This window comes from Octodon degus, unplaced genomic scaffold (genome assembly GCF_000260255.1).
Source record: "Octodon degus isolate 3935 unplaced genomic scaffold, OctDeg1.0 scaffold00132, whole genome shotgun sequence".
NCBI classification, from domain to species: domain Eukaryota; kingdom Metazoa; phylum Chordata; class Mammalia; order Rodentia; family Octodontidae; genus Octodon; species Octodon degus.
Genome location: NW_004524708.1, coordinates 6,245,305 through 6,258,891, shown reverse-complemented (window position 1 = coordinate 6,258,891; position 13,587 = coordinate 6,245,305). Strand labels below are relative to the sequence as shown.

At 43.6% G+C, this 13,587-nt stretch overlaps 1 protein-coding gene across 1 annotated transcript in view; it reads left to right on the top strand.

Annotated features, from left to right (window-relative positions):
- Positions 1-13,587, top strand: part of Grid1 (glutamate ionotropic receptor delta type subunit 1) — a 719,620-nt gene that overhangs the window by 384,779 nt on the left and 321,254 nt on the right. Inside the window, exon 5 of the mRNA XM_004641224.2 lies at positions 802-855. Within this exon, the coding sequence (XP_004641281.1) occupies positions 802-855 (54 nt within the window). The remainder of the gene's footprint in view (positions 1-801; positions 856-13,587) is intronic.

Here is a 13,587-nt window from a genome sequence, read left to right as displayed (position 1 = left end):
GTTTTGAACATTTTTATTTTTCTAATTAAAAGAGAAGTAAACATTCTATTAGATGAAAAATAATAATAATAACATATAAAAAAGGTGATGTGCTTACTGAAAGCTGTCCCCCGAGTTCATGAGTGGCCTGGTGTGGTGCCTAGACTGGCAGGGAAGACAGATGGGTAATAAATGAGTGGTAATAACCACTCGAGCTTGGTGGGGGTGAGCACTGTAACAAATGGTGCTGGGGAGATGGCTCAGTGGAATAAGTGCTTCCCTGGCAAGCACAAGGGCCTGAGTTCAATCCCTGGTTCTGATCCGCCCCCCCAAAAAAAAAAACATGGTGAGGCAGAGCAGGCTGGGCTGCTCCCCAGGAGCAGGGAAGACCTTGAAAGGAGGTGGCTCCAAGCGGAGAGCTTGTTTTCCCTGTGTCACTTGATACAGCCAGACAAGCTGCCATAAATCCAGCATTCTAGTTTCCTGGTTCTGCAGCCTTGTACCCTGGTGACTGGTGTCCTGAAGAGAGGTGCTTGTAGGGAAGGCAGGCACCCCACACTGTGGCCCCACAATGCCTGAAGGAATGCTCCTTTCATCTTGCTCTGGGCTGGTGCAGGAGAGGAAGAAGAATGTGGGGAATCAGAGGACTGTTCAGCCAAAGCCTCCTGAGGCTGAGGCAGCTGGAGCAGGCCTCAGGGGGACAGCGTGTTTGGTGAGGAATTTCTGCAAGAACAGTGTTTATAAACCCCATCTCAGCAACCACCCTGAGTGTCTGGCTGCTCCAGCTTGCTTCCGTTCACGTGAGTTCTCTTCTCTCTGCAGGCCGTGGAGACCAACCTGGCTTCCAAGGACAGCCACTGGGTCTTTGTGAATGAGGTAAGAGCCCTGGAACAAGGAGGGCTTGGCTGGTCCCGAGCCTGAGCCCTGCCCCCTGGGAAAGCTCAGAGCAGTTCAGTTCTCTGCTGTCTGGTTTGACCTGGGGTTCTACCCTGCCAAGGCAACAGGTTGAAGAGTTGGGACTGGCCTTCCAAGATGCTCATCTTCCAAGAAGCAGGGGAGAGTCCAGACCTGAGTTCTTGAGAATGTCGTAGCCAGCAGAGTGTGCAGGCCATGGGAAGAGTGGGGTGAGGTGGGGTAACCTGTCAGGAGCTGGGGGGTTAGAAAATGGGGTGGGGGGAGTCATATTTCACACAGGATGTTGACAGTATGTGGGAGACATATGTGAGCATGTGTGAGTGTAAGCAGCAGTATGTGTGTGCTTGTATGTGTGTGAGCCCATGTGAATGGTGTGTGTGTGTGATGGACATTGGCCTGAGAATGTGAATGCATATGTGCGAGTGTGTATGTGTTTGTGTATGTCTGTGGGCATGGGTGTATAAGTGTAAGGTGTGCACTTGTGAGTGTGTGGGTGTATTGTGAGAGTATGAATATGTGTAAATGCGTGGCTATGCACTGAGTGTGGTGTGGGTGTGTATGAATTGTATGTACATGTAAGAGTATGTGCATTGTATGTTTGAGTTGTTTGTGTGTGAACATGAATTGTAGGTACATGAGTGTGCATGTGTATGTGTGAATGGAAATTCATGTATATGTGTTAGTTGTATGTGCATATATAGGTCTATATGTGAGGGTGCGTGTGTGTGAGCTGTCTGTGTGTATGCACATGTGAGCATGTATGCCTGAGTGCATATGTGTGCACACATATGTGTATATTTGCAGTTGTGCCTATGTCAGTTTTATGTGACTGTACAGGGGTAGTGTACATATGCACACATGTAGTGTAAGAGAATGCACATGTGTCAGTTGCATGTGCATTTGGAGTGCACATGTGTATCTTTGTGTATTTGTATGCATGTGGGTGTATAGATGCACATGTGAGTGTGCATGTGTGTAAGTTGCATGTGTCTGTATGAGAATGTCCTGTGCATGTGTTAGTGTGTATGCGTGCCAACCACTGAGTGGGGTCGCTGCATCCATTTGATGCAATGAGTAGGTAGTTCATCCGGGAGCTGCCATCCCTCTGGTCTGGCCCCAGGGGACTGGGAGCCTTCAGTGTCATTGGCCTGGTCTGCTCTTCCTCGTGGGGCTTCTGGCTCTGGCCTCCCATGCAGCTGGCACTGTACAGGAGTGACATGTGCCCACATGCCCTGGCTTTGATGCCCTCTCATGAGGTGTGGACCCAGGCAGCCCCATGTGGCATGAACTGGCGTGGACTGGAGGAGAACGTGTTTCCCAGAGCTGCTTCTCTCAGGGCCCCCAGCAGCTCCTGCATCAGCTGCCCAGTGTCTGATGGCTCCATGCTGGAGGGTGCCAGGCTCACTATGTGGGTGATTTCCCCTTTTGTGATAGACATTTCCTCCTGAGCTCAGTCTTGGGTGCAGATGGTAATACAGGACAGGTTGTGTCACACAGTGACTGCATGTGAGACTCACATTTCACGGTGTCCCCATAGATGCCCATCTTGTCAGCTCCGTGTCTTCCCTGGGCTGGGTAGAGCCATGCGCAGTGGCCATCCCTGTCTCTGGGGTGCAGACGGTGGGGCTGGTAATTAGATGAAGGGATGTGACCTCCCCTCCCCACTCTTCAGAGCCTGTGCCAGGTCTCCTTGATCCTCGAGAAGTTTTGATTCTCTGTGCTTTGCTGGCTTTTCTGCAGGGCCTTCAAAGCACACTGCCTTTGTTCCAGAGCAAAGCAGTATTCTGCAGGCCCCGGAAATCCAATGTCCACTGCTGGTCTCACTTTTGATGACTCCGCCTCGTTGAATAGCCAGTGTTTCTCTGGTCAGTCTTCAAAACCGTGCTTTATTCCACACTTCTGACCTGTTTCTCTTCCGTCTCTTGAATCCCTGCCACCCTCCCCCTCCTCCCAGGGCCTCTGGTTCTGCTCCTTGCCCCCACCATGGGGTTAATCCAGACACCCTAGTGTGAGAATGTCCCATGACACTCCCTCTTCATAAGCACTGTGGTATTTCTGAGGTAGCTAGAACCCAGGGCTTGCTGTCTCCAGAGAACACAGGTGGGGGCACTGTCAGGCACCCTGGAGCAGCCACACCCAGGGGCTGGCTGGACTGCCCCACAGGTAGCAGTGCATCCTGGACCAGCTAGGCTGCAAGGGCCCTGGGCTATGCGGACTCATGGGGGCCTCTGCTTGTCTCCTTTCTTAGCTTCTGACTCTGCAGGAGGCTATTTCCCTTGAGAGGCAAAGGATGGCCCCTACCATTTCCTCACCACCTGTGACATGTGAGACACTTGTCAACAGTCCCCGTGTGTTTGTGACCTTTCCTCGTCCTCATCAATACCTTGGAGGGCAGTTATTATCATCCCCATTTTACGGATAGGAAGGTGGGGGCCCCAGAAGACATGTACATTTTCAGAGATGCTTTTGCTACTCTATATGAAAACTGTGGCTGTGAAAGCCTGCTCACCAAGTGGCGCGCCATCCACGCACTTTGGCTGAGACCCCGAGGCGACGGTCAGCATCTGATTGTGCTGAGGCAGGCAGTAGGGCTCAGGCGTGTGCTGGGATGGGGCACTGTGAGCTGGCCTGTGGTGCTGGCACAGGGGTGTTTGGAAGTCTGTGATGTGAAGGGCAGAGACACTTGTACAGCTTTGATCCCAGACTGAAGCACAGCCTCTGGCACAAAGACTGAGAGGTTCTTTAAATACGCGTAGGTTTGTGCTTAGGAGTCAGCCACACCCTGAGATCCAGGTTCCTATTCTAACCTTGCTTCATGGAAAACAAAAGCTCTGACATTCTTTTTTGCAGTGTTATGTCCTTTTAAGTTCTGCAAAATTTTAAAGCAATCCAAATATAGAGGCACAGACGGACAAGTAATTGTGGGCCAACTCCCTGTGTATCATATGTAACAACTTGGAAAAAATAAAGGGGGAAAATGTGTTGAATAGTGGGTCACCATCAACCTCCTCTCCAGCACTCAGCTGCTTTATGGGGTCCTATCTTTTCACTTCATGAAAATGCTGTCCCCTTTCCTGGTGGAAGTCCAGCCCCTCAGACGAGCTTGGCTCTGTATCTTCTCTCCGAGCTATCATGCTTATGTTTTTGGATGCCAGCCTGGCCCTTCAGCTGGGGTCCTGCTCCTCGGTCCCTTACAGTTACTGTCCTCTAGCTCCTTTTCTCTATTTGACTTGGTTAATATATTTTCCTGGACTCAGGATGAACCCTCAAGGGCACACGTTTCTGTTTGCTTTCGCTGTGCACTGGTTTCCTAATGTGTACACCTCTTCAACTGCAAGCATTGCGACCGCGTATTACAGAGCTGCTTTGTTTGGAGAAGAGATGATCCGATGCAGCGGGAGTCTTCAGAGTCCATGAGCCTCACTGGTGATTTCTACTGATCTTTGGGCTCCACTGTGGGGATGCTGGCGAGCAGATGCGTTTTTGGGCCTAAACTATATTTTCATTGACTTTTGAAGTTATAAGTTACTTTGGAAGAGGATGGGGGATTCAAAAGAACTTTTGGAAAATAAAATGAGCCATTATTCAAGGTGGCCACTAGACTACGAGTCTCTTGAGGCCATGAGCAGCTGTAGCTTGTTGCTGAATCTTCAATGCTCTGTGCAGATAATAGATCCTTAAAAGGTTTAGTTGAAAGCTGGTCGATGTACATAGAGTGTAGGAAATTGCATCAATGAGCATTTCACTGTTTGCCTCAAAGAAAAGACAAAAGCAACAATTAAGAGGCGAGCTTCCTAGATGGAGGGAACCACACTGGGTCATCCATCAGAAGCTGCCCCTTTGAGGCCCATTGACTCTGAATAAGGAGGGTGGATTCTGGCACCTTCCCATTGGCCGGGTAAGGTGCCTTTTCTTCATATGGCCTGCAGCAGGTCCCAGTCAGCCTGGCTTCTCTGATGCTTCATTAAGACTTGTCATGCTGGCTTGATTCTCCCCAAAGACCATGGCTTTCCTCCAAGCTCTACAAGCAAGCAAGAGACATGCACCCCTTGTCTGGCCTCTTGGGAACTTGTCTCAGGAAATTGTTTTCTTGAACACACAGTGTTCTTACTCTCAGTCTTTGGAAGGACCAGCTGTGATGCAACATGAGTTGCCCCGTCTGTTGGTGGCATTTCCCATTTTTAGATGAATCCTTCCAGACATGAAGCCACAGTATGCTTTGATGGAAATTGTTTAAGATGCTTACCAAGCAATGCAGAAGCTTGAGCTGTGCAAAAGCTTTTTAATAGGAGGAGATCCCAGCTGTTGATTCTCTGTAGTATTTTCTGAAATCTGTGCCTAAGCTGAAGTCCTCAAGAGTTCTACATATTCTTTCTTCCAGAAAATTTAGTGTTTCTGTTTTAATATTTAGACTTTCGACCCATTTCTATTTTAGTTTATTGCATGGTGAGAGACATGAGTCTAGTATTAGTCTCTGACATGTAGGAAGTCATTTTTTCCAGCACCATTTATTAAAAAGACTATCTTTTTTTCAGGGAGTATATTTGGGCGCTTTGTCAAAGATAAAGTGGCTGAGTGTGTTTGGAATTGTTCTGTTTTTTTTTTTTTTATTGTTTTCTACTGAACCTCAGGTCTGTTTTTCTTTTTTACCCCCGTAATGTGATTTTTTTTTTTTCTCACAGTAGCTTTGTAGTATAATTTCAAGTGAGGAATTGTAATACCCTCGTCATTGCCTTTGTTGTTTAGGATTGTTTTTGATATTCTGGGTCTTCTGGTTCCAAATGAATTTTAGGAATGTTTTTTTCAGTTATGTGAGGCATGCTATTGATATTTTGATTGGCATTTGATTTTGCATTAAATCTGTATAACAATTTTGGGGAGTATTATGACGAGAGAGAAAAGTCAACTCACAGAATGGGGGAAAATTTTTAACCATCTGTCCCTCAGACAAAGGACGAACATCCAGAACATATAAAAAATTAAATGTACCACATCTAAAAGGCCCAATCTAAAAGTGGGCATCTGAGATGAATTTCTTCCTGCTTCTCAGAGGAAGAAATACAAGTGGCCAACAAATATATAAAAGAATTTCAACATCACTTGTTATTTGAGAGATGCAAATTAAAACAACATTGAGATTCTATCTCAGAAAGAATGGAAGTTATCAAGAAATCAACCAATTTTGGACCAATTTGGCATGCTTATATCTGATAATCTGAGCCAGTAATTTGAAGATAACAGTATGCAATATAACCATCATTGAATTCCTATCATTTTGCTTAGTAAAATTCAGTATTATTTCTAATGGTTGATTTTTCACTATGTTTTTATTCTCTAAAAAGTAAAAGGAAATAAAACAATGACAAATTCTAGAGGCCTTATGGGGAAAAATGAAGCTGTCTCCATTGTTGGTGGGAGAACAGACTGGTACAACCACTGTGAAGCTCAATATGGAAATTCCTCAAAAAAACTAGCATTACAGCTCCCATTTGACTCAGCTATTTCCTGTCTGGGTTTTTTCCTGGAAGAATGAAAAACATCATACCACAGCAATATATGTGCACACATTTCATGGAGGTACAGTTAGTAGTAGGTAAACCTTGGAAATAGCTCAAATGCTCACTGACCAAGGGATGGATAAAAAGATGTGGTATCTTTATACAATGGAGTGCTACTCAGCCATGAAGCAGGATAAACTGGAGACCTTTCCAGGTAAATGGACGCACCTTGAGACCATACTCTTAAGTGAGAGGAATTAGAAACACGTGTAAATATCACATTGTTTCTTTGGTGTGAGAAACCAAAAGGCTAAATAAGGCCTGACGTGTATGATGGGTATTGTGAAATAGGTAGAAATTGTTCAAAAGAAAGGGGAACTAGAGAGGGGGAAGGGAAAAGAAAGACGAAACAGTAAAAGAAGGGTAAAGTGGAAACAAAGCTTTGTACATAAGGAGGAAAAGGGGGTTGAAGGGAGAGGATTAGGAAAAAAAGAGGAATAGGATATATCACGTATGGGCACAAATTCTCTATGACGAATGTGATCATTATGTGTATCTAAATTGTACCAGTAAACTTAATAATAAACGGAGCACAAGCTAACCTTTGAGGCTCAGCATGGGAGGTTCTGAGGAGTGGGCTTCACAGAAGGGAAGGGGCCCTTCACACCCTCAGCACTCTCCCCCACTGCCAGCCTGCACCCGGGGCTGCACCTCCCATGTTGGTTGCCGACCTGGCCTTTGAGCTCCAGAACCAGAGATCCCATGGGAAGCCCTGCCCTTCCTCAGGCTCAGTGTCCCTCTCTCCACACTCACTGTCCTGTACTCTTTTGAGTTCTTCCTCAGTGTTCCTGGTCTCCAAGGCCATTGTGTCCTCGCCCTTCTGGGTGAGCTTGGCTTATGGAGAAAAGCCTGCACCTACAGCCTGCTCTAGGATAGCGCCACCTCATCCTTGAAGCCCTGGGTATGTCTTACCATTCCATTCCTAAGCCTCTTGCGGCTGCTGTCTGCCTCATGCTTCCCCCTTGGTTCTGCTGATTACCTCCACAGGGAAGGAGAAGTGCTTATATCCATCTCAGGCCTCCCTGGCTTCATCCACACCATCCTGTGGGTCCTTCTTGCAGCTAGTCAGGGGACTTTTGGTTATTTTAGCACCCTGCCTCTAGGTTCTCCTAGGACTTTCCTTTCCACCTACTATGCCTGCCCTTGCTGAATCTGCTTTCCTGCAAGGATCCGCCACATGTTGCATCTGCCAGAGGACCTCCTGGATTTCTTCATACTGTCTGTCTTGGCTCATCACCCATTTCTGGTTCTGTGCCTATTGCCCTGTGAAGGAAGACATGGGTCTGCTTTCCATCGGTTTCCCCCCTCCACAGAGGCATCTGCCCCCTAAGCCTCCTGCGGCTGCTGTCTGCCTCATGCTTCCCCCTTGGTTCTGCTGATTACCTCCACAGGGAAGGAGAAGTGCTTATATCCATCTCAGGCCTCCCTGGCTTCATAAAGCAGGGCCCTTCCTTATGAGCTGTAATTGTCAGCAACCCCCCCATTCCACTGCACCCACTTTTCTGCATCTGTCTCATAGGTGTATAGGGCACCCGCTCTTCCTTGGAGGCCCACACATGCTCCCTTCACCTTGCACCAGACTTTCAGCAGACATTGTTGCAGCTGAGGAGGAGGGTGAGGAAGCCTTGCTCAGGCTTCCTGCAGAAATGCCTGCATGGTACATTGGGGAAAATGCATCCTGCTAGTGTGTGGCTGCTTTGTGAGAAAAGGACTCTGTGATCAAAGAGGGCAAGTAATTTAGTGTTAACTAGCAAGGAGCAGGTGTCTCCTGAAGGCAGCTTCGGGCTCTGATGCATGCCGTGCTGTTTCGAGGAGGAGGCGGCACACGCTGTTCTGCCACATGTGTTTGCTTTTCCCAGACACACTCACGTGCCTTCTGTCTTCACCTGCTCATCTTCACAATGTGGATCATTGGCAGGTGGCAGGGTTTCAGGCTCCACTGGGCCTCTTGTCATAGGCAGGTGCTCTGACTACGTCCTAAGACCTCCGTGAAGCGAGGCCAGGTCAATGCAGCGTGTGCCCCTCCCCATCTCCCTCCTCCCAGAGGCTCTGCTGTCCTCGCTCCATGCCCCACCACCATTCAGTTACATTCGCTGGTTTGTAACCAACAAACCCTCCACAGAGATCTTTGGGAGGGCTGTGCCAGCAGCCCAGAACGCAGCACTCTGGGCTTTCAGAACTCCCTTACCCCAGAACACACACTGAGTTCAGACAAATAAAAATGAGATTAGGCTTTAGGCGGTTGATGTGGGGAGAGGAGACACCAAGGCTCTAAGTGAAGGACACACACACACACACACACACACACACACACACTCATGATAATACAAATGCCGAATCGCACAGATTTAAGAAATCTGTATTTGTGATGTAGAGGGAAGAACAAGGTTTAATTTTTTTTATCCTTTTCATTTCAAAGATGCTAATTCTGTTTGAATATTAAATCCCTGTGCCATTTGCTGTCTTTAAATTTAATTCAGTATCACTCAAATCCAGTGACGTTTGCCGTGATCTATTCACTTGTTTGTCTTCCCAGCTTCACTGAGGAGCCTGGAGGATGGGGACACTCACTGCTGTAGCCCCAGCTCTGAACCGCTGGTGAAGAATAGGAGTTGCCATTTATCATATGAGATGGGGCCAGACTGTGTTCAAGAGTGTCACTTGCTTTTTCTATGTTTTCTTTAAATATTAACAACTTTACTGAGATTTAATGAGCATGCATGCACATGGTGAAGTGTGTGTGTTGAGTTTGCCCAATGCCTGCACCAGGAAGCCAAAGCTCAGCGAAGACTATGAACACATCTGTCACTCCCCACGTGCCCTTGTACCTTGTGACAATTTCACCTTTCTATTCTACCCTATCCTGCAACATAGGCAAGTATTTTTAAAAATATTTTTATTGAGAACCAAATAGCAATGAGACAGTTTCAAAACCAATTACTAGCACATTTTCCATAATTAATACGTTGCATATGGTTGTCTTAGTGGTTATTCATTGTACAAGATGCAGGCCTGATATCCTGTCTCAATCACTATTAGAACAAACCTCTCTATTCAGCGAATTAAGAGAATGGAGCTATATATCCTAACTGCTCTGAGTATACAGATACAAAATGGTTGCTCATTTGTATCCCCCTTTTTATTGATCTATTCCTGACACTGTATATAACTTGTGTCTCCTCAAGTTTCACAGAAATGAAATCCTACAGCGTATATTAGTTTTCCTTTCTTTGATATGACTTGTTTTACTGAAGTGCAGTAAGATTCATCTATGTTCGTTGTCTATGAATAGTTATTTGCTTTTATGAGTGAGGGTTCTCCAGTTGCATGACTACATCAGGTATCCGTTTACTCACAGATAGACATTTGGGTTGTTCTAGAGTTTGGTCTATTCCATATAAAACTAGCATGGACATGTGTAGAGGAGTCCTTATGTGGATGTATTCTTTCACTTCAATGGGAATATAAACTTAAAAGTGTGATGGCTGTGCCCTATGGGAGTTGTCTATCTAACTTTTTAAGAAATTGCTCCTTAGATGAGAGTTCTAGTTGCTCCACATCCTTTTCAGCACCTGGTACCATTAGGCATTTTGATTTTGCAGTGGGCATGTAACAGTTTACATTTTAATTTGTTTGTTGTTTTTAATTTTTAAAAATTATTTACTTGGTACAGGGTCTTGCTATGCAGCACAGACTCATGCAGGCAGTAGCGGGATCAACGCCGGATCCTTTTACTTAGCAGGCAGGTGTTTTGACCACCGATCTAGCTCCCTGGCCTCTGTTATATTTGGGACAGGGTCTTCGTAGTTCAGACTGGCCTCAAACTTGTGGTGATCCTCCTTTGTCAGTCTCCTTAGTGTTAGAATTATAGGTGAGTGCTGCCACACCCAGCCCCACTGTGATATTAATTCTCATCTTCTTGATGATTAATAAGGATCTTTATGTGGTCCTCACTGCCATCTAAATTCATGTATCTCCTTTGGTAAAGTAGCTACTTAAATACTTGGCCCATTTTTATTAGATTACTTGTTGTTTTTATTATTTACTTTCTAAAGTTCTCTATATATTCAATATATCCCTTCTTTATCAGATATGTACTTCACAAATATTTCCTTCTTGCTTGTGGTTTGTCTTTGCCTCCCATCACTGTCTTTTGAAGAGCAGACATTTAAATTTTTTTTTTTTTTTAGTGCAGTCTCTGAAGTTTGTGAACTCTCTATGTTCTGTTCTTTTAAAAATCTTTGTGCCAACCTCATTTTCTTTTTTTGTTTTTAGGGCAGGATGTACAGGGTCTCACTGCATAGATCAGACTTGTAGTGATCCTCCTGTTTGCAGCCTCCAAATTGCTGGGATTACAGGCATGTGCTATCACACCCAGTCTTAATTGCTGTCTCAGCGCACCCCAGGGGCGGGCCTGGCAAGGCAGGCCAGGGGATCGTATGCCTGGCCCCTGCATTTACCTAAGCAGGTGCATTAATCTGCTGAGCTATTTGGCCAGCCCTCCCACATGGTTTTGATTGCTGTAACTTTATAATAAGGATTGAAGTCATATCGTGTTGGCTTTCTATCTTTGTTCTTCATTTTCAGTGTTGTTTTTTGGCTGACTGGGGTCCTTGGAATTTTTTTATGAATGTGAGACTCAGTGTCAATTTCAACAGCAACAAAAAATGCTGACTGGGATTTTATTTGGTGTTACAATTTAATTTACCTAACTTGGTGAGAATTGACATCTTAATAGTATTGAGACTTGTCCCCTATTATCAAAGTTATCTCTCCACTTGTTTAGGCCATCTTTTATTTCTCTCAGCAATGTTTCATCATTTTTACTGTTCAGAACTTTTTGTTAGACATACTTTGGTATTTATGTTGTTGATGCCATTATAAGTGGTACTTTAAAATTTTCAGTAGATGGCTCAGTAGAATAAGCGCTTCCCTGGCAAGTACAAGGGCCTGATTTCAATCCCCAGTTCCACCAAGAAAACAAACAAACAAACAAAAACCAAAATGAAGTAAAATTTTCAGTTTCCATTTGCCCTTTGATAATACATAGAAATGCAATCGATTTTTTTTTTTGTTATTGTTGTATTCATCTCCTGGCTCAGAGTCTTGCTAAGCTCACTGAATTCTAGTAGTATCTCCTGTGGTCCAAGAGATTTTCTACATTGACTTCATATTCTGCTAGGAATCTGACATGTTCACTGCTTCCATGGCATCAGGATCCTTTTTATCTGTTTGGTTTAGCACCTCCAGGACAGTGATGGTGGTGGAAGGTGATGAGAGCTGACACCCTTTTCCCATTCCTGATATTAGGGAGAAAACACTTCTGTCATAAAGTATCAAGTTAGATCTGAGTTATTAACCGATGCTTTTATCATACTGGAGAAGTCCTTTATTCCTAGTGTGGTGAGGGTTTCTATCCAGGAACTGCTCTTAGGTTTTGATTAATGCCGCTTCTGCCTCTACCAAGATGACTGATAATATTAAATGATGATTCTAATATTAAAGCCACCCAGTATTCTTGAGATAAAAGTTGCTTGTCAGGATGCATTCATCTGTACTGTAGCATTTGATTTGATATGTCTTTTCTGGGTGTTTTGGTGTTGGTAATTCTGGTATCAAAGGTAAGTTGGGGATTCTTCAGTTCTAGAAGAGTTTGTGAATAATTATCTACATTTCTATTCTAAGTGTTTACTAAGATTTACCAATAAAGCCACCTGGGTCTGGAGGGGTTTTATTTATTGTTTGGTTTTCTGTAGGAATGCTTTAGCCACAAATTAAGTTTCTTTACCAGACGTAGGACTCTCTGTTTATTTTTTAGTTAGTTAGGGTAATTTGTGTCATTCAAGTGATTTCCCAATTTTATCAAAGTCATCAACTTATAAATAGAAGGTTCATAATATCCCTTATTTTTCATTTTAATATATGTTGTATCACATTCATATGTAATCTCTGTCTCAGTATTAATAACTCTGCCTCTTGTATCTATTTTTTTGATCATCTGATTAGAATTTTATTGATTTCAAAGAATTAGTTTTTTATTTTACTGATTTTCCCCAATTGTTTTCTTTATTTTTTGTATTGCTTTCTGCTTTTGCCTTTTCTGTTTACTTTCTGGTTCCCTTTTTAAAACTTGGCCTTAATTTGCTCTTCTTTATTTTAGTTCCTCAGGGGGAAGCTGAGATCATTGATTTGAGATCTTTCATTGTTGTTAGTGCTGTTTCCCTTGAGGTGATTTAGTGTCATCTCATACATTTTGATAAGTTTTATCCCGTTATTTAGTTCAAAATATTTTCTATATTATCTTTTGATTTCTTCTTTGACCCAGGGATTGTTTAAAAGTATATTGTTTAATTTGAAATATTTAGAGATTTTTAAGTTATCTTTTTGTTACCAACTTCTCATTTAATTCTATTGTGGTTAGGGAATATAGTTTGTATTATTTGAATCTGTTTAACTTTACTGAGACAGGTATAAAAATACAGTATGTTGTCTTTCTTAGTATAAAGTATTTGTGAGCTGTTGTTTTCTGGAAAATTGTATAAATGTCTATACAGTTGACAGTTTTGTTTGTGACTTCAGTATCCTTGATGATTTTTTTGTTGTATGTTTTCTTTCAGTTATTGGAAAAAAGGTATTGAAATACTCATCTTTAATTATGAGTGTGCTTACTACTCTTTCGTAGATTTATAAATTGTTGCTTAGTATCTTTTGAAGCTTTTCTTACAAAGATCCATCTATATTCAGAATTTTATACCCTCTTGATTAACTGACCCATTGTCCATATGAGATGATTTTCTTTATCCCTGGTCCCTGGTAGCTATCTTTTCTCACAAATGTATTGCATCATAATTTAGTAGGGCCATTCAGCAAGACATGCAGTTGAAATTGCTCCTCTACCTAAGGACTGCAGATGAAGCTGATGTCACTGCGAGTCTCCACCAGAGCTCTTGGGTGACCTGGTACATTTTGATGAGCAGTAGTATGCTTTGATTTTCTGAGTAGGAGATGTGAACATTAAATAAAAACTAAAAAAGAAATCTGTAGGATCCAGTTGTCCCACTTCTAAGTATATATATATATTTTTCATTTATTTGGTGCAGGGTCTCATTACAAAGTATATATTTAAAAAATGAAA